The following is a 20,000-nucleotide window of genomic DNA, read 5'->3' as shown; positions in this document are numbered from 1 at the left end:
TTCTTTCTATCTCTACGGTACATAATATAGCCTTTGATAGCAAACTGAGAGTCAGGAAAAGATCTGTCGATCTTTGTTTCTTGAATGCACAGAATATCGAAAGCCTCTATCAATTCCTGAACCTCGTCGAATTTCCCGCAGAGACTGTTAATGTTCAGACTACCAATCACAGTTTCCAGGGTCAGAAACGTTTCATGAAGAGCTTGACGACTCGAACAGCGAGTCGCTAATCTGTGGCAAACTGCAGGCCAAACAAAGCCACTGCTCTGTTGAAGTATTGAGTTTGTTGAAAGCATCCTTTGTCAGTCCAGAACACTTGGCGTGGAAATACGTCGCGCATTTTCCACACACACAAAATAGCCGCCTGAGTTTTCCGAACAACCTTACTCCAATTAGCACACATCGGTTTCTTCTTCGAAGGGCCAGGGTTAAGCTCTAAATCGTGATAAAGAGAGTTGTCAGGAAGCCATAAGCATAGATGTCCATGTTTTGTCCAAAGTGTTTGAAGTGTACGAATCCGAGAAAACCTTCGAACGACACGTCTTGAGTCAAAATTCGATGTTGATAGTAACTTGAGACAGTTCGGGAAATAGAATTGTCAAAAAAAGCTTCAGAACATTTCCAGGACACTGGTCAAAACCATACTGTAGGCCACATGCACTCTCCGTAGGGTTTAACAGCAAGAAAAAGCTAAAAATACGAAGCACTACATAGGCACAACCGACCGCCATTGTTACACGTGGCACTAATGTCAAGTAATGACCAAAGTTGTAAATTGACTTCAGAAGTTTTTTTGCTGTATATCTTTCGGACAATGAAACTGCCTTTCACGGTGTTTTTAAACAAGAAATAATGTCAATATTTTTAAGAAATGCGTTAGAAGTTATCTGCTTTCAACGTTTGCTAATTAATGATCTTGTTATCCTTTAAAGTGCCCCTAACCCTTCAATTTGTTTTCTTTTGGTAGATTTCCATAGCTGCGAAGAACTCATTTTCGAAAAATGTTTTTAGAAATATTGAATCCTTTATTTTTTACGAGCGCTAAAAGTTACTGAAATTTTTAAATTTTTGCGCGCTTAAAGCCCCGCTGGACAAATTTTTGTCTCGTGGGCTCATTAGGAACGAACCAATGAGAAGCGTCCAATATTTGACACTTTCTTTGCTGTGACGTAAGCAAAGGACATTAGAAGGATTCAGAAGGAATCTTATGCATGCTGATTCCTTTGTCTACATTTCGAGAGTTGCTGCATCCAAAAACCACACATTTTTCAACCATTTTCTCTGTTTACAATTGAAGCATTACCGCAAATCATCGGATGTTTTTGCACGATGTCCTTTTCTTACGTCACGCTCCATGTTTGGACACATTTGGCCGAGTGGGGGACTAACGCGAACAATAGGTGAAAATATCGACAAGACTGCCTTCACTTCTAGCGCTCGTAAAAGAAAAGGATTCAATATTTTTCAAAAATTTTTTTCGAAAATGAGTTCTTGAAAGATATGGAAATCTACCAAAGAAAACAAATTGAAGGGTTAGGGGCACTTTAATGATTTGCGATTGTATTAATATATAATTCATTTCGTTCGTTTTCATCTTTTATGTCTCTTCTTCCTTTGTATAAGCCATTATTATTTGTGTTAATCAGTCATTGCTTGATCAGAAAGTGAGTTGCACGGCATCGGGCCACCATCTGTGGCCTAGGATACTCTGCAAGTTCTGTTCTTTCCTTTACCAACTGTCATGCATTAATATTAAGTGTCTAGCACTTTTCTCAGGATTCTGGAGGTCCCCAGCAAAACACACACGCTTTAAGAGCTCCATGCTGTAGGGCATCCACAGCATTTTCAACCATTTACCAAATCTTCTCGAGACTGTACCCAATGCACCAATGACTACTTTTGCTTTAAGTCATGGTAGTTCTCAATTTTATTATTATTATTGTCATCATCATCATCATGCCTTGCAGCTTCTGTTCTTTCTTTAGCTATCTTTCATTGCCATTCTAGCGCTTTTTCCAAGATCCTGTCGGATTCCAGCAAACATTACTTTTATTGTAATCATTATTATTATTATTGTTAATATTGCTTCCCATCTAATGTCAACCGATATAAATAGTTGGAAATTAGTATTAACACTTGAGAACTGTCAATTGTTCGACTGTTCAAGCTTACGTGAACTATTTCGTATTTATTGGTAATGTTGCGATTACTTCGTGATAAACAAGTCTTTAAGCATGTTACTATCAATACTTTTGTGCTTACCTTGTGATAAACAAGCCCTTTTAAGGCACTGCCAATTCTGAAACCCATCACTTCACATCTGTAACCAAGATGGTGCATACTGATGACACCGATCAACTCATTGAAGCCCATAGCTACTGCGCAACCGTAGAGAAGATAATTACGTTGCGGTGTTGCTGACATCAGAGAAACCATAAGATAACCGAGCAGTGATGGTTGAAGAATGCGACTAAGTGTGAACATGGCGCCGGTTGAGACAATGAGCAGAACATCTTTAGGAGAAGGCATCTTTAGGACGCTTTTCCAAAGTTTGGGTTTTTTACCATTTTCTTTGCACTTGGTTTGTTCTTTTTCCCATTTCGCCTGAAGCCTTGTGATCACAAAGCTTGAAGTGTTATCCTCTAGAAGAGGTAAGAAATCGTTTTCCTGTAGAGCTTGTTCGTTGCCCGTCTTGAAGACATTATTCATCCATTGAAAGAAAAGAAGTGACACAAAGCTGGCTTTTTTCGTGTCGGCATCGTTGGTGATCTTCTTGTATCCATTCCTTGCCATGACTCTAGATCTAAACAGTGATAAAATAAAGCACTTAGCGAGTACAGATATGATACAGATAATAGAATACAATGAGAACCACAGTTAAATCGTGGATTCAATAAACGTCTGTGACCAACGTCAAAGAAACCCTGGGGCTACTGTTTACGGTATAGATTAGTTTGACTTATGACATGCAAACTCATCGTGATAGACCATTGTTAAGACATGTGTTTTTACAACATGACAGTTTTTACTTCCTTGAACTTTTTCTGGCACTGCTTGAACATAAACAAGTTCCACGCGGACTAGAAAGCAACAAGCGGGGAAGTGTCTATAAAACCTTATTGAACTAGCTCAGTGTTCGGTCCGTATTGTGAAAATATTGGTCTCGTCCTTTTTTTGATACAGACATTTTTGCGTTTCCGTATTCAGAGTGAATCGTGTTCCACTGTATTTCTAAATGATACATATTAACAGTGATTTCCAATATGGTAATTCTGACACTTTCCCTGCGGTAGGGAGATTGCAGCTATCATGCGGAACCACGGTTCAATATGTCATTTTGAAGTTTATAGGATCGATGCGATCATAGCAAAACCCTGCCGGGTGTTATGTTCTCTAAGCACGCTTACAAAGGGATCATTTCACTGACCATGCATCGACTGACCATTGAAAAAGATTGAGAAAAAATAAAAAGCAAAAAAATCGCCCAAAAAATTCGCAAAAAAAAATCCAAATACACTTAAAGAAATATCACTCTCTCTCTCTCTCTCTCTCTCTCTCTCTCTCTCTCTCTCTCTCTCTCTCTCTCTCTCTCTCTCTCTCTCTCTCTCTCTCTCTCTCTCTCTCTCTCTCTCTCTCTCTCTCTCTCTCTCTCTCTCTCTCTCTCTCTCTCTCTCTCTCTCCCTCTCTCCCTCTCTCTCTCTCTCTCAAAAAAGGGAAAATTGCCACTGAAATGCTCGAATAGTGGTTGATGCTTCTACTTCACCAAAATGATCGAAAAAATGCTAGCATAATTTGTGCAAAAGCCTATATTTGCCCAAGGTACAAAAAGATAATTAAGGGAAATACTGGATTGGTGCTGAAGCCTAAACTTCTGGCAGAATTTATCACATCTCTGGCTGCCCCATGTTGCTGAATAAAAAATCTTTCTTCCTTATGCACTAAATGTGTCTTCTGTGACCTGAAATAATAATAATGAATATTATTTGTAGCCCCCTTTTTACGTACAAAAAATGTAAGAAAATAATTAAATTTTTCTTGTTTATTTCATTTCAGGGGTTTCATATGATAGTAGTATATTCTATATGTGGAAACCTCATGGTGAAAGAAGAATCAAATGTGTAATCTTATTATAGGTAGATTCTAGATTTGTCTGCTGTTATGGTTGATAAACATGATTATTCCAACTTGGGAGTGTTCCTCATATGCAAGGCAAGGGTAATAAATATACCTGAGACAAGTCAAGTCAGCTTAAAAGAAACTTAATATAACATGTGATTTATTGTGTAAATCAAGATTACCAGAAATATGCTATGATATGCAATAAAACAACTGTTCTCTTTTCTTGTAATACACGATGCTCATCACTCATCAGTTGGATCATTTCGCAAAATGATATTTTGATTATGATCCAAGAATCCAAATATAGTGTAGAATAAGATTAAAAAGACCAGGTGCATTTTTCTCTGCAAACTTTTCCATCTCTGAGAGTGTGTACAGTGCAAGTGCAATGTTGCCTTCATGGTGTTGGTGCAATGCTCTCTGGAATCTCTCTACCCGGTAATCAAATGAATTTGTGGGAAAAAAATAATGAAAAAGGGATGCAGAACTTTTTATCTTTATAAGTAGAAACTAATGGTCACCACATACTCCATCAAGATGTTTAAATAAACTGTCACAACTAGTACCATAAGAAATATGTGGAGGATAATGATATTATCCACATATTTAAATTGTGATCAGAATATGCATATTCATACTGGCGCTTAATTCCATTCCCTCTGGGGTTGGGGGTGCTTTTGTATAAGTTACATAGATGATTGTTGTCTCCTCTAGCAGATGAAAAAAAATATTACAATATTGATATTGCGTATTTTAAAAGTGAAATATACATGTTGATGATCAGTGTAATCCTTCAGAAGGATGTTTGGTAGAAATACTGTTACTGAAATATCTCTATTATGTTATTGAGATTCTTTTTTTTTTTGCTCAAGTAGTTGTGTAGTTAAACTGACCTGATGAGTCTTTGAAAACTGTTTCAATGCTGTTCTATACATGTCTTTCTACTAGGACTTCTCCATGGCAATTGACTTTCACAACTCCAAAAGAAGTTTGTATTGTCATTGTCCTCCAGGTGTCGTGATTTGGAAACACTATTCTACAAATGTCTATTATTATTATTATTATTATTATTATTATTATTATTATTATTATTATTATTATTATTATTATTATTATTATTATTAATATTTCTTTTGCTAAATATATACAATAATTGGGGAAAAATGCCTTTACTTTGAACAAATATACAACAACTATTTTTTTAAGGTTTATACTATTTGTGGTTGCAAACTTTGCGACGTTAATAATGATGAAGTTATCTTTAAATGTGAAAGTAAAAGGCAAACTTAAAAATTATGGAACAAATAATATAAAGAGCAAAGCAGGGTATGTTTGATGAAGGAAGGCCGTGCCGTTTGAAATATTGGAAAGGAAAAATATATTTCTCTGACTGTGAAATTAGCCTTGCTCTTTATATTATTTGTAGTGCTATTTATTGCTCCTTTACTACAGGATCCGGTACTTTTATTTTATCCCGGTGGTCCTTGCAAGCACATCTACTGCTCTTCACTTAAAAATTATGCACAACCCAGAACCGAAATTGGGCCTCTTTCGGCTTATATTCTGCATGCGTGGTAAACTTTTCTTCTTGGTCGACATTCTCAGCACATTTGTTGCAGCACCTTGTTCCCGGACGATAAGGCACATTACCTGCCTTTCCAACAGCGTAAAGCACGGCAGCACGGCATAAAGTCGAGAAGGTATCACGTTTTTGTGGAGAGCTCAAGAGTAGTTTTCCTGAGTAACCGAACACCGGTTGTTTCCCTCCTAATTTCGTCCCAGTGAACCCGGCAAACTATCGAAACAACTGGAAGTTCAACGGCCCTGGCTAACTGAGGTGTCAAGAAGTAATGTCGGCCTCCACATTTTCGTTTACTTAACCTTTTCCCACACTTCTCGTCTTGCGACTGGAACAACATTTGAACAACAGCACAGCAACAACCACGGACTGAAAAAACTATTCTTCTCAAGCGCGAGCGGGTCGCATCTTCGAACATTGTTTTCACCCTTGGTGCAAGCACCAAACCCCTTGGTGCAAAGGTTTGAAAACAGCAAAATAAATTAACTCGCCAGGAAAACAATTTTTATACTTAAGTTTGTTTCGTAACTCTTAAGTTTGGTTTTTAAACTTCGCGCGACGGGAGTTTTTTGTTTACGCAATAGGTTTTAATAGCTAACCGGAAATACGACACTGACCGGAAGTTCAGTGGTTCGTACATGCGCAGTGCGTTTTGCCGCTGTGTCCTGCCAAGTCTACATATTGATAGTGATTTTCATTTTGTTTTTTGGTAACATAAAGGCAAAGCTAATAAAATAAAATAAATAAAATAGGTCATAGCAAGGAGTGACAGGCCTGCACGACCTTTAACAATGGAAATATTATCGAAATGTAAGGCTGGCATTACACCTTCGCTTTGATTGGCTGTTTTATTAGATCAACGAAAGTGCTAAAGGTGGGCGGCATTCAAATAACCCAAGACATCTGGCAGGCGGTTTTTCAGCCGCCTCCTCCTCATTTCTTTCATGGCTTCGCCACTCGTTTTAGTGTCTCGCCAAACTTTTAATCCTGCGCGAACAAAACCGCAAGCTACGCAGGCTAGGTGAGGAAGTTCCTGACAGATTTGGACTTGGTAGGTTACGTCGACTTTGCTGACGGCTACCAATCATAATGAATTCAGTTTTATCGTCGTTCAACGTGAGATTATTGTGCTATGTCCATTTCTTGATGTCCGCAATGCAGGTCTCCGTTGCTCTTACAGCCGCGTCTTAGAACAAAACGAAGGGATAATTGAGAATTATCAGCGTAACAATGAACCACAGGTTACTGTAAGTGACGGTCAACGGCTTAAAATGGGCTTCTGGCATAGAATTCTGAACAAGACAAACAAGATCATACTGCAATACTCTCAACCAACGAACTTATTTAGAATTCAGGAATTAAAACAATAATGCTAGCCAATTACTTGGACAGTGTTTGCTTTGTATTTTCTCCTACATTGGCTGCGGTCGAATGGGAGTGTTAATACTGGCATCCATTATTTATCATTCAGCCAAAAATTCAAAACAATGAAAAATTATGTCAGTCGTTATTGGTTGCTCCCTAGTTTTCCCGTGAGACACTCTTTTAGGCCGGAACTTTTAAGAACGCCGAAATCATTTTTATTAATTGCATTTTATTTGATGCTACAAAGAGCAAGATCAACAACTTTGAATACTGGGCGCTTTTGAATGCTCCTGATTTTAGCCAAAACTTGATATGAATATTTTCCATGTTAAATCAGTTGAGTTTGCTGTCTTTACGTACAGTTCAATTTTATATAGCTAGAAAATAAAGTTGTTGCGCTTACATGTTCATATGTTGGCACTTTATATAATTAGCCAAGCAATAACTAGTTTATAGTATACACGACAGTGATATAAAGTCAGACCTGCTGGCGTCCTTGAGTGGAACGGGTATAGAACGGAATGAGTTATTTTTGTGCCACTTTGATGCAGCAGTAAGAAGTGTTACTCTTTCGACCAACCCTATTCCGTTATAACTTTTTGGAGACAGTCTGACAAGTAACACCGTGTGTAATACTAACTGAATGTTTTCATTTGCATTTTTATTTATTTGTACGTTTTTACAGATTGTGACTGTGGGTAGCCATTCAAATATAATTAATAAAGCTAACGCTTACATCGACCAAGTACCAAAAAATCCCGCGTGAACGTCTCCAGGCGTCTTGTTTGTACTTTTTTTCCATTTACCGAGAAAGTGTTATTTTGCATTTTTCGATATAAAGTGATGGATAAGTGCTCACAAATTAAGAAACCGCTATAAGTTGGGCACTCAATGGCATCGGTTGAAGCTATCATGTGTGACCAGGCCCAAAATATACGATTGATGCGAGGTTTGTTTGTACGCTTGGGTCCTTGTATCAATATAACGTGTGTCCGTAACATTTATTCTGAGAGCCCGCTTAATACAGAAACCCGGATAATACGGACACTTTTACGTGTCCGTATTCAGAGTGAATCGTGTTCCACTGTATTTCTAAATGAGACATATTAAAGTGCCCATATCGGAAAATTTTTTACTTTCTTATCTGAATCTAAACATCACCCTAAGAACTTCAGTGAAAAAATTTTTCGATTTGCATAAAACGCGAATTTTTTATGAATTTTACAAATCTTTAAAATCCTATTTTATTGCGGTCCACCTGCCCCGCTGATGAGAATGCCGACAGGCTCACAATAGGGCCACGTGACATGGTCTGTGACGTACATTCAGGAACTCTCGAGTCTATGCACTCACTTGACCTTCAGTAAAGTACATTCGCGGCAGAAAGAAAATCGTCAGATTCACCGGTAGGAAGGAAAAACTTAGCTCCAAATAAGTATATTCCATGGCAGAAAACTTAGAGTTTAAAAGTGTTGACGGGCCTGCACGACTCCTGCAGTTCGCTAAAAGATTGGTCTTAAAGCCTTTATAGCGTATCTCTGCTTCATGAGATGTTAATCTTGATCATGAAGGGAAAAACTCAAATATACTGAATGGAGATTTTCTTTATGATCATTCTGAGCCGTTAGGAGGATTTTCTTCATATGCCATTGGATATGCTAGCTCTGTGGCATTTGTTTATTCACCGGCTCGGATTAACTGCAAGATATCAGACAGCGCTAAATAAATGCTATTTATGAAGACATAGGATCCGGGGATTTCTTAACTGACTCGTGATTTCATGCTTATCTGCAGTGAGATTGCAGGCTGTTCGTTTATCACGTATATGAGAGTCTAATAGATCCGTGTCTTTAGGAGACAGCGCTAAATATATGTCATCTATGAAGACATAGGATCCGTGGAATTCGTTACTCGTGATTTCAAGTTGTTGCTATAACCTGCGGTGAGATTGCAGGGTGTTCGTTTATCACGTATATGATATTCTATCAGATCCACGTCTTTACAAAGTTGATTACTGTTGTCTCTCGCTTTCGAGAGCTTTGGCATCTTGCAGTTGTTTTCAGCTCTGTTGCTCAGTTCGTGACTGAAAGACGAGTATTATGTTCTTGGAGCTGACATGCATCTCCATTGTTTTGTGCGTTAGCTCGCATCCGGCAGATATTCAAAGCTAAGACAGTCAGTAACTGTCATGAGAGTCTCTAGGATGCTTCAGCGATTTCTTCTGACAAGTGTTTAGTGTTGTTTCTCAGGCAAGACTGCAGTTTCGATTCTCTATGAATCTCATCAGTTGCCACTGAAAGTTCTGTCAGCGTCGGGGCAAATTATGCTGTTTTGAGTTTATATATCCTCTTTGACCGTTAGGCGGATCGAAATTTTGCGCCTGCTTTCTTATTGGTACTTGAGTTTGAACCAATGGTGTATCTTTTAAGCGAGCCAATAACGCTAACAGGCTGTCGCTAAGTTGTTTGTTTGAAAAATTCTTCATGAATTTCTCGTGTTTTTCTCTTTGTCTCTCAATCCATTTTTTTGCCAATTTTTTTCTGCGCTCTTTGCGCTTGTTATTTGTTTTGTGCCCTTTTTTATTTTGAACCCCCGTTGTGGTGGTTAGGTTTTCGGACGCTGTTATACTTTTCAACATTTTTATTGTTTGCAGAATTCTGCAACACATGTGTGTACAATATTTGTTTGAGCTCGTTGAATTCTTGCTGCAGTTTATCTACCTTATCTACATCGTGGTTTACAATGTTTTCTGTGTCCGCCGAGTGCGACCGTTCTCGCATCGATCTATTTACATCAGTGGTAGCATTTGTGCTAGTATTTTTTGAGAGCTTGGTCTCAACGAAACTTCGCGGATCTCACGATCTATGAGAATATATACCAAAACAATTACGCTATATTTTATAAAACTTGCGACTGAGTTAACAGTGAGGTCAAACTATAAACCTCAGAAGGTTACAACGCTTAGAATGTCACAAGCGGGTGTGAATATTCATCATCGAAAGCTTACCATTCGCTTTTCCCTGCTCCTCTTCGAAGGTGTCTCTCGGTCTTCGTCTTCCTTTCGCTTAGCTGTTTTAAAGGATAAACACAAACGCGATGTCATCCTACTTCAGTTCACGTTTTAAGTTTAAACCTGAATTCATCAGCCTTGTGAAATCTTCGTCATTGAAGTGCATCGAGCACAAGGACGAGGTCTTTCCAGGCGCGCGTCCACATCTTCCTCCGCTCCAGCATAAAATCGATCCATTTCTTTCGCCTCCTCAGTCTTTGCGGGCATGTAGTGCCAAAGAAAGGAATCCTGTGCATGCTTATTCCATTTGCTTCGTCTTTGATGTTTCCACATCTCGCTGCAACACATCTTTCCGGCATTTTCGAGAAACGTGCAGAAATACCGCGACTTGTTTTCAGTGAGATCCAGAGAAAGGCTGAAGTCACGTGTTCCTGAATCTACGTCACAGCTCTTGCTAAACCGAGAGGAGACTAATGCGAATCCTGGGCCAAAATGGCGGCAAATTTGAACGTCTTATAAAATTCATAAAAAATTCGCGTTTTATGCAAATCGAAAAATTTTTTCACTGAAGTTCTTAGGGTGATGTTTAGATTCAGATAAGAAAATAAAAAATTTTCCGATATGGGCACTTTAAGACAGATTTCCATATCCTAAGTCTGGAATTTTCTCTGCGATTGGGAGATTGCAACTATCATGTGGGACCACGGGTCAATATAGTGGTATCTTTTTGAAGTTTATCGGGATTATGTGATGATAATAAAACTACCGAGTTGTATTCTCTGAGCACTTTTTTACCGTAAATCGACTGAACATTGAAAAAGATTGAGAATTAAAGCATTGTTCCTGATTGTTGATGCGTAGCCGGAGCCTTGAGTAAAGAGGTCGGGGTGAATATAACAGCTACAGTAGACTGAGAAAATGTTTGTTCCAACATAACGTGCGATTAGCCAAAGTTTACTTGATCCAACATTCAATACATAACAGTCGTTCGTTGACTTGTGAAGTTGCCAGTTGACGCTGTTAACCAAATAGAGTTGCGTGCGCTGGTGGAACGGAATTCTGTTCATGCACCATTGATTGCGAAAGCAATGCTTATGTTTTGCGGTGATCAGACAAACACGTACGTGAGATGAAAATCGCCTTTTTGTTCGATCTAATATAACCTCAAGAATCGAATTTTACTTCATTTTAAAAGTAAAGACAGTCGAAGCTCTCGTAAGGGACCACCTCGATATTTGAAAAAGGTGTCGTAATTAGAGCTGGTCGCTTAAGAGATAAGCTCTCGTAAGCGATAAATTACTGAAACAATCGAGGCTGGTCGCTTACGGGATTTTTTATTTATTTTTTTATTTATTTGTTGTTGTTTTTTTAGGTACGGTTGGCGAAAGTAAATGTCACGCTAAAGGCGATCTCTCATGAATTACGCTTAGTGTTGCACAACAGCTATCAAAGAATGTGTTGATGCGTTACTAGTATAATATCGTATTGTATATTGTATATAACGTGAAAATTAAATATCCAAGTTTCCCATGTCAACATTTTGACTGCAGGACTACGTACAGTGCATCAAACTCTTTGCGTGGTCGCTTAAATGAGCTCCTAATGATTGGGGAATGACCGCGAAACCTAAAGAGGATAAACTTTAACCACAGGGCACCCAGCTACCCTTGAGAGAAGAAATTTTTACATTTTAGTTCTACGCTATACGCGCTAAGCGGCTCACGAATTACGTCGGAACGTATAGCAAAGTGAAAAAAAACTCACCTTGTTAACAACCAGACGTGCGATGAATCCAAAGAAATGGTTGGTTGGTTTCTTGTTCGTGATTCTTTTCAATTTAATTTAACCTATAGCTTTATTTGCATGCGTACCCATTATGATTACCATGAGAATAAAAGAAGACAAACCCCAGGTCACCGGCCTGAAATGGAAGAGCACCCAAGAATCCCATCCTCAAGACGTTATTATTACAACTAGAGAAGCGGGGAATTATCAACCGTCAGTTTCATACAATTAAAGAGTCTCCTACTCCGGCACTACGGCACTACCCATCCGGGATTAACTTGAGCAATGCAAGCAATGTTTAGTTCGTATGGTTATGTACTATCTCGTTGTTGTAAGTAGTAGACGTTACTGTTCTTCCAAAAGGAAATATAGGCTTTGGAGCGTCTTTCAGAATGAACTCAACCGATGGAAGAATAAAGTTTAGCTCGTCCAAGAAGACAGACCGGGACGAACTACGAGGCACGCTGCACATAACAAGACAAACTAAATGGATCAAACTAAACCGAACGAGAGGCTGAAACGGTTTGTAGAGATCGTAAAGGCACTTTTCGGTCCCTAAAAGATCGGTAAATTATGTCAGTGCATTATCGAAGCTAGAGACTACTGCGAAGAAAATATAACCAAAAACTGCATACGTACATGCATACATGCATGCACACATGTATATCTCGTTCTTTAAGCGTGAGCGAACAAATCATGCGTTTTAAGTGAAACAAAAGATAAACTAGAGCCGTTTTCAAAACAAATGGCGCAAACTTCACCTCGTTCTTTAAGCGTGACCGAACTAATGATGCATTTCTTGCGAAACAATTAAGTATCGGTCTATCTTATACAACAATAGAATCAAAATCTTCGGACAAAAATTATTTAATGTTGAGGGCTGCCGGCTGTAACTGTTCGACTGTTCCGCCGCGTCGTTCAAAGGAGCGAATGCAGAAAAACGAACCAAACCCTCGACTTTCGTTCGCCGAGAATTTTACACAAAGGAGTACAAAGAACTCGAGCGCTTTGGAGAGTAAATATTTTTTATAGGTGCAGAGATTAAAATAAATCGGAGCGACTGAAACGAAATCAACCAGTCCGATCTGCCTGGTCTGATTTATTTTGAATACGCCAGGACTTTCACCCCAGCGTGAATATTATGGTAAACCAATCAGATCGCAAGATTAAACAATACAAGCACTTGTAAACAATAACAAACGGCCGCAAAGCCAAATGTGTGAAGCTGGGCCTTTAATACTCGTAACCTTTGTAATAGTATCTAGGGACTCTAAATTGCTCTGAGATAAACCTAGTTGCCTAATTAAAATCACATTTTTCTCAAACAAACTTTCAATTGGTAAAAAACCGGTTGTCCATCCATCCTAACGTCTTTATTGTTCCAAACAATTGAACCTCTACTATACTTTTCAGATAAAGCATTCCTAGAATATGCCCAGAACCGAATCAACTCTGCATAAAAAATGTTAGAAAAATAATAATCTTTAGAATCATAATCACAACGGAAAAAAAACACCCCCATACAGTTTTAACAGATGTTCCAATTAACACTTCCAACCGGCGGCCTCACCACTATACAACCACTTAAACCATGATAATAGAAGAGATCTCACTAAAGTTTCAAAGTCTAATCACAGCAGTCCTCACAACTTTGTCTTGGCCTCTCCATAAAAATCTAAAAACAATCCTATTGATTTCTTTAATTATTTCCTCCGGTACTGCAAACATACTTGCTATGTAAATCAATTTCGGCAGCTGGAGCGAATTAGTTATCTGACCCTTACCATATAGAGTTAGGCCTCTTCCTCTCCACCAATTAGCCGTGTTTTCTAATTTCTTCAGTCGTTGTTTATAGTTCATTTTAATGAATTCATCGTAATCATAAGTTAAATGACCCCTAGGCACTTAATCGGACGTTCTGGCCACTTGACGGCCCGAGAAAGTAGCCCACGAGCTTCGCCAATACTCATACATTCAGATTTGGAAATATTAATTTTCAATCCTGAAATTTTCTCAAAGCCTTAAGCGAGTTATCATCCTTTAATACTCAGTGCCGAGTATCATTTGCATATTGTAGCAATTTTATTTCACAGTCCCCAAGTAAATCCCGCGAATGTTAACATTTGTTCAAATGGCAATGGCTAATAATTCTACGGCAGTAATAAAAATAAGGAGAACTAAAGATAGAGGATCCCCTTGTCGAACACCCCTCTCGAGGTTAAAAAAATCTGAGTGCAAACCATTATTGCTAACATGGAAACCCATTTTTTTTAAGTCCGCACCAAAACCAAAAACTTCCAAGCAGCCAGAAATGAAATTCCATTCAATACTATCAAAACCTATTCTCAAAGTCAAGAAACGCTAGAATACTGCTAATACTTTCATTCTTTGTAAACTCCATAATATCATATATGGTTGTAATTGTTTCAACGATGTACGTTCGTTTTACATAACCGCTTTGATTATGGTGAATTATATTTGGTAAGATTTTCTTGATACGGAGTTCGAAAATTTTAGACAGAGTCTTGACGTCTGTATTTAACAAAGAAATTGGTCTCCAGTTATCTAAAATAGAACGGTTTTTGTTTTTCTTATCAATGAGTGTAATAATTACTTGCCTCTGGGAGGTAGATAGAATTCCTGACTCAATAGCCGCATTGAAGGAATTTATAAGACTTTTCCCAAGTAGGTGCCAAAACGTTTTGTAGAACTCAAGCGGAAGTCCATCATTGCCAGGAACCTTATTCTCTTCAAAAGCCTTTAACATTTCCGTAGCTTCTTCAATTGTCACTTTACCTCCACATGTTTATTTCAAATCATCCGAAAGCTTTGGAATTGTAGGATTATCAAAGAAAGAACTGCTTTCGTGACAGTCAAGGTTTACAGTCCTTGAGCTGTATAGACGTTTGTAATATTTTTTTGACTTTCTTATATTGTGTAATAACTCCGTTCATATTTAATTTTCTTATATGTTTCCGAATATGATTCCTTTTCTCTAAATTCAGAAAATATTTACTACTTTTTTCTCCACGCTTGTGCCACCTAGCTCTGGCCATAACAATGATCCCTTCTGCTTTCTTTTCTTCAAGAAACTCCAAATCTGTTTTAACCTTTTCTAGCCGATTTAATGTGTCCTGTATGTGATGGATGAGATTCATGAAGCGTCTTTAATTGCTCTAGTTCTTGTACCAATTCCAATTCTTCTTTCCTTTATTCTTTTGCAATTTTTTTTAGAAAATTAAACGAGAATTGACGAATTTTGTATTTCATCCATTCCTATGACATCTTTTGATTATCGAATAAGGAACTAGACATGTTACTCCATTTGGGAATGTTGTTCTCCATTGCTTCAGCGTAGTCCTTATTCAATAATAAAGATGTATTTAACTTCCAGAAACCCGGACCCTTGACTTCTTGTTGTAAAACTTGAAATTCAATTGTGATTGCTGAATGGTCTGTTTAAATTACCGAAAAAATATCAACATTAGTTAAACAATCGAAAAGATGAGACAACGTCAACCAATAATCAAGCCTACAGAACACGAAGGGTGATTTCTGACTCCACGTAAAACTCTACACTTCTAGATTCTCAATTCTCCAAATGTCCTGTAAGCAAAACTATTCTTGTAAGCCTTCGATAGCCTGTATAACACCAAAACTCGGAATCAAAATACCGCAATGGACAATTAAGGACACATAACGACAGACGCACGCGCAGAAAACCTTTTCTTGACGGCACTCTCGACCCCTCGATGTTAAGCAAGATGGCGGACGAAACGGTTGACTGATTGATTGATTGATTGATTGATTGATTGATTGATTGATTGATTGATTGATTGATTGATTGATTGATTGATTGATTGATTGATCGATTGATTAATTGATTGTTAATTTACCCATATTTAAAATCATTTACAATGTGAAATGTGACAAAAAAAGATAACTATTCGGGAGGGAAACTCAGAATAACCCATTGCAGGCTTTTACAAGGCAGTCCCAATATTTACAATGCATAACTTTAAAATTAATTACATGTAATAGGTATCGGTACATTGTTTGTGAATGGTATTGTACGTATACATTAAAGTTGTACGTAGCCAAGGCTTAATCTAATCATTATTTCAGTATTACCAGTAGAGAGAATAATAAAGTAAAATTGTTCAAAAGCGTTAGCCACCAGAAATCAAAAGCTTTTTCATATTGTTGTTAAAAATAAAAACACTATTTGATTGCTTAATAGGTGCTGAAATGTTATTCCAGATATTAACTACTTTGTTGCGAGTAGTATATACACTATAATTTGTGCTATTAAAAGTTTTATGTAGCTTTCTTGAACTTCTTGTATGATAATTATGAAATTCTGCATTAATAGTACAAATCTATTAACATAAGCTGGAAGGGCATTGTTGACCAGGCTGAATGAAGAAATCAAGGGATCATTTATTTGGTGTAAGTTTAGAATTTCCAACTTATTAAAAAGCGGAAGAGATGGTGTATTATAAGGAGAAAAAGTGATGATTCTTAAAATTTTCTTTTGCAGCTTAAATAATTTTTCTAATCATGTAGGAACGTTATTAGCCCAAACTTTATTTCCATAGTGTAGGCAAGAGTATATTAAGCTATAATATAATAATTTTAGTGTTGATTGATTAAGAAAAAAGCGAATTCTTCGGAGAATTCCACAAATTCCTATTATTTTCAAAGTAACATAATCAATGTGATCTTTCCATGTCAAGTATTCATCTACTATGATTCCCATAAACTTCGTTTGTTTGACTCTTTCTTAAGTCTTGTTAAATATTTTAATATTAACTGAGCTCCTTTTTGAGCTGTTTATTACGAGATTTAAAGACAATAAAATTTGATTTATTAACATTTAGAGTAAATTGATTGAACCTTAATTAATTCTCTATTAATGTTTGATTCGATCTCTGATATGTCTTTCCTAGAAATACAGAGATTCGTATCATCAGCAAAGATAATAGTAGATAGGTCATTGGTACAATAAGCCAGGTCATTGATATATATTATTTTGTTTGTGAGATAATTCTTTAACCATGTATGACAATTGCCACGTATGCAATAGAAATACAATTTTCGCAGAAGAATGGAGTGATTGACAGTATTGAAGGCCTTTGACAAGTCTAGTAATATGCCAATGGTGTTCTCATTGCTTTCAATAGACTTTGTTACATTATCTGAGTTCAATTATTGCATGATTGGTTGAACTTTTACTCCTAAATCCATACTGGTGATCTGATAAAGTGTCCATGTCATTGTTTTCAATATATGAAGTTAACCTCTTATACATGATTATCTGCCTTGTGCTTGTGCTTATGTCGTCCTTGTTTTCACTGGTGAAAACGGCGACATAACATGACATAAGCATAAGCATAAGCACAAGAAGAATAAACACATTCGTTCTTCTTGTGCTTATGCCGCAGGTGTTCTCACTTACTTAAGCGGCGTTTTGAGCTTCTGCTTCAGCTTGTGTTTATTTCCTACTGAAAACCAGCCTTTAGTGCTATGAGTTTCTTGAAGAAAAATTGCTATGAGTTTCTTGAAGAAAAATTATGTCAGATTTCGTCTTTCTACACCACATGAAAATTACCTTACGCTTTTTGAAGTTGCTCAAGCCTCTGACGTTTAACGAAATTATTTTAAACATTCACAAAACAAGGAAGTTAAAATATAATTATTTGTAAATATATACAAAACAATCATGTAGCTTACAGCCTTGAGAAATTCTAAATCAATAAATACCCAATTAAATGTATACAAACACAAACACAAACAGAAGAACAGTCTCGCATCTTCCGGATTAACTTTTCCATTCCGCTCCTCTAGAACCGGCTCCGTGCTCCTGTGTAGTTAATAGATACTTGAATTCGTTGAATTTACTTCCGGATTACTTTTAGGGCAGGTTGGCCCTTCACTTTATAAGCAATTCTTGCGGGAATTGTCCTGCCTCAGGTTATTAAAGTGCTTTCCCTTGAGTTACTTGCGCTGATCCCGAGCGCCGTTCGTAACATCATCCGAGATATAAAGATTGGATTCGTTATACGGATTGTCTTTCAGAGTCTTTGCCGCGTTTGCTTATATAAACTGTCAGTCTTTTTATCGAAGTAAATCAGGGGCACCCAACGGATCGTTTCGGTAAATTATCTGTTCGGAAGGCCCTTAATCTCCTACAATTTTCTATAGGGAATTTTCGCCACGAGCTTTCGTGATATGGGAAATTTAAGGCCTAGTGTTTTCGGATTGATGAAAATGTTGTTTCGGGTACCGAAAAAAGGTCAGCTAAGATTTTCGGAAAGGAAATAAGACCTAAGGCTTTCGGGAAATGGACAAAAATGCCCTACTAATTTCGAAAAGACTCAAGTTCCCCTAGAATGACCGAACAGATAAAAATATTACAGTGCTCCCTAAAATGTATCTATAGAGCTTTAAAGCCACTCCAGATCGCCTAAAATAATGTTCCAAAGGATCTGAGAGAAAATTGTCGTTGGGTGCCCCTGGTAAATAAATATGAATGGGTCGTGGCTTTGAATCTCCACTCGTACGATTAGTAGCGGAACGAGGAGCTCTTATTATTTCAACTGATTGACTCAGCATCTGTTCTAACTTCATGTGCCCGCTCAAAATCCCTTGGATAAATTCAGTGAGAGGTATACCACTTTCACTGCCTTCTGGAACATTCCAAAACACCACGTTGTTTCGACGTGACCTGTTTTACATTCATTAATTTTCCTTTCAAAAGTCTCGTCACCGAGTTTGTCTTATTTGCACACGTCATCTTATGGATGCACGGTCGTACGTACGTTGCAATATAAACAAAAACCGCAATCACTGCATGTATAACACATTCCTTATAAAGCGAGACCGAAAAAATGATGTGTTTTAAGTGAAACAAAATAAATATTACGCCGCTGCTACAGCAACGACGGATACCTATATTTTCACCTTGTTCTTTAAGCGTCAGCGACCAAAGGTTGTGTGCCTAGTGAAACTTAATATAAACTGGAAAGCTACTTCTATAACAAACAGCTCATACATACATGATTATCTCGTTCTTTAGCGATAGAAACTAAATTACGGGTTTCTTGCGAAACATATACTAGAATTGGTCGCCTATACTCTGGAGAGAAAATTTAGAAGGGTAACAAACGGGTTGGTTTCAAACTTCTTTAGGTATGGCAAGCCGATTGTAGCAAAATTCAAAAATGGGTTTTCATTCAATTCAATGCGTACATTCAATTCAATGCGTACATTCAATTCAGTGCGTATATTCAATCCAATGATCTTGAGACTTCATTCCGAGTAGTTAGCGGAGTACCACAACGGATTCGACGAGATTCGCCATATTGACTGAAGTAGGACCAGGAGAGAAGGACTCTGTGAAAAGCGTGTGTAAGGAAAGGGATACCGATAATGGCATCCGAGAATGAGTCATTCAACTTAGAAGACTTACAGATCTTTCTATATTCTGTATTGGAAAAAGCAGAGTTTATTTGCCATGAAGAAGTGATAGACGGATTTGAGCAATGTGGAAACACATTTGATTGTAGTCGATCGAGCCCTGAGCTTCCTCAGAGAACTGCACAGGCCCGCAAATGATACCGCCCCGCAAATGAATCCCTGACCGGAAAAGATCCACAAATTGAACCGAAAATGATCCCCGGACGGGAAATGATCCCCAGATTGGACCGCAAATGATCCCCGATCGCCTCACCGTAAATATAGAATGGAATGGACTCAAATTTGGACAGTGGATTTCAACTTAATAGAATTCATTTTTTTATAACATCAGTCGTTATATTTAAACTATCTGCATGCAAATTTCACAACTTTAAAAATTATAATATAGCAGCACAGTACAACAGATTGAACAATTTACCTATAAACTGTAACATCCATGTATATGATTTACTTATACCATTACAATGCCTAAAATTTAAAAGAATTGTACGAAACTCTTGCAAATTAAAAAATTAAAGAGCGGGTCAGTTAAGACTTTCGCTAGATTTTTTTTTTTGTGTTTTTTTTTTGTTGTTGTTTTTCGAAAAGGAAGGAGAATCGGTCAATGCGCTTCAGATGGCGGTCAAATCTCGCCCACTATCGTCGCCTTTGTTCTTAATCGGA

At 37.6% G+C, this 20,000-nt stretch overlaps 1 protein-coding gene across 1 annotated transcript in view; it reads right to left on the bottom strand.

Annotated features, from left to right (window-relative positions):
- The window catches only part of LOC146464996 (ATP-binding cassette subfamily C member 4-like), a 35,590-nt gene extending 23,709 nt beyond the window's left edge, over positions 1-11,881 (bottom strand). The window contains exons 1-2 of the mRNA XM_085129107.1: positions 11,838-11,881; positions 2,263-2,803 (exon numbers count right to left, since the gene is read on the bottom strand). Of these exons, the coding sequence (XP_084985233.1) occupies positions 2,263-2,793 (531 nt within the window). The 5' untranslated portion in view covers positions 2,794-2,803; positions 11,838-11,881. The remainder of the gene's footprint in view (positions 1-2,262; positions 2,804-11,837) is intronic.
- Positions 11,882-20,000: the final 8,119 nt, after the last annotated feature.

Source organism: Pavona decussata, unplaced genomic scaffold (assembly GCF_977016875.1).
Source record: "Pavona decussata unplaced genomic scaffold, jaPavDecu1.1 SCAFFOLD_158, whole genome shotgun sequence".
In the NCBI taxonomy this organism is placed as follows: Eukaryota; Metazoa; Cnidaria; class Anthozoa; order Scleractinia; family Agariciidae; genus Pavona; species Pavona decussata.
This window is presented reverse-complemented; position numbering and strand designations above follow the sequence as displayed.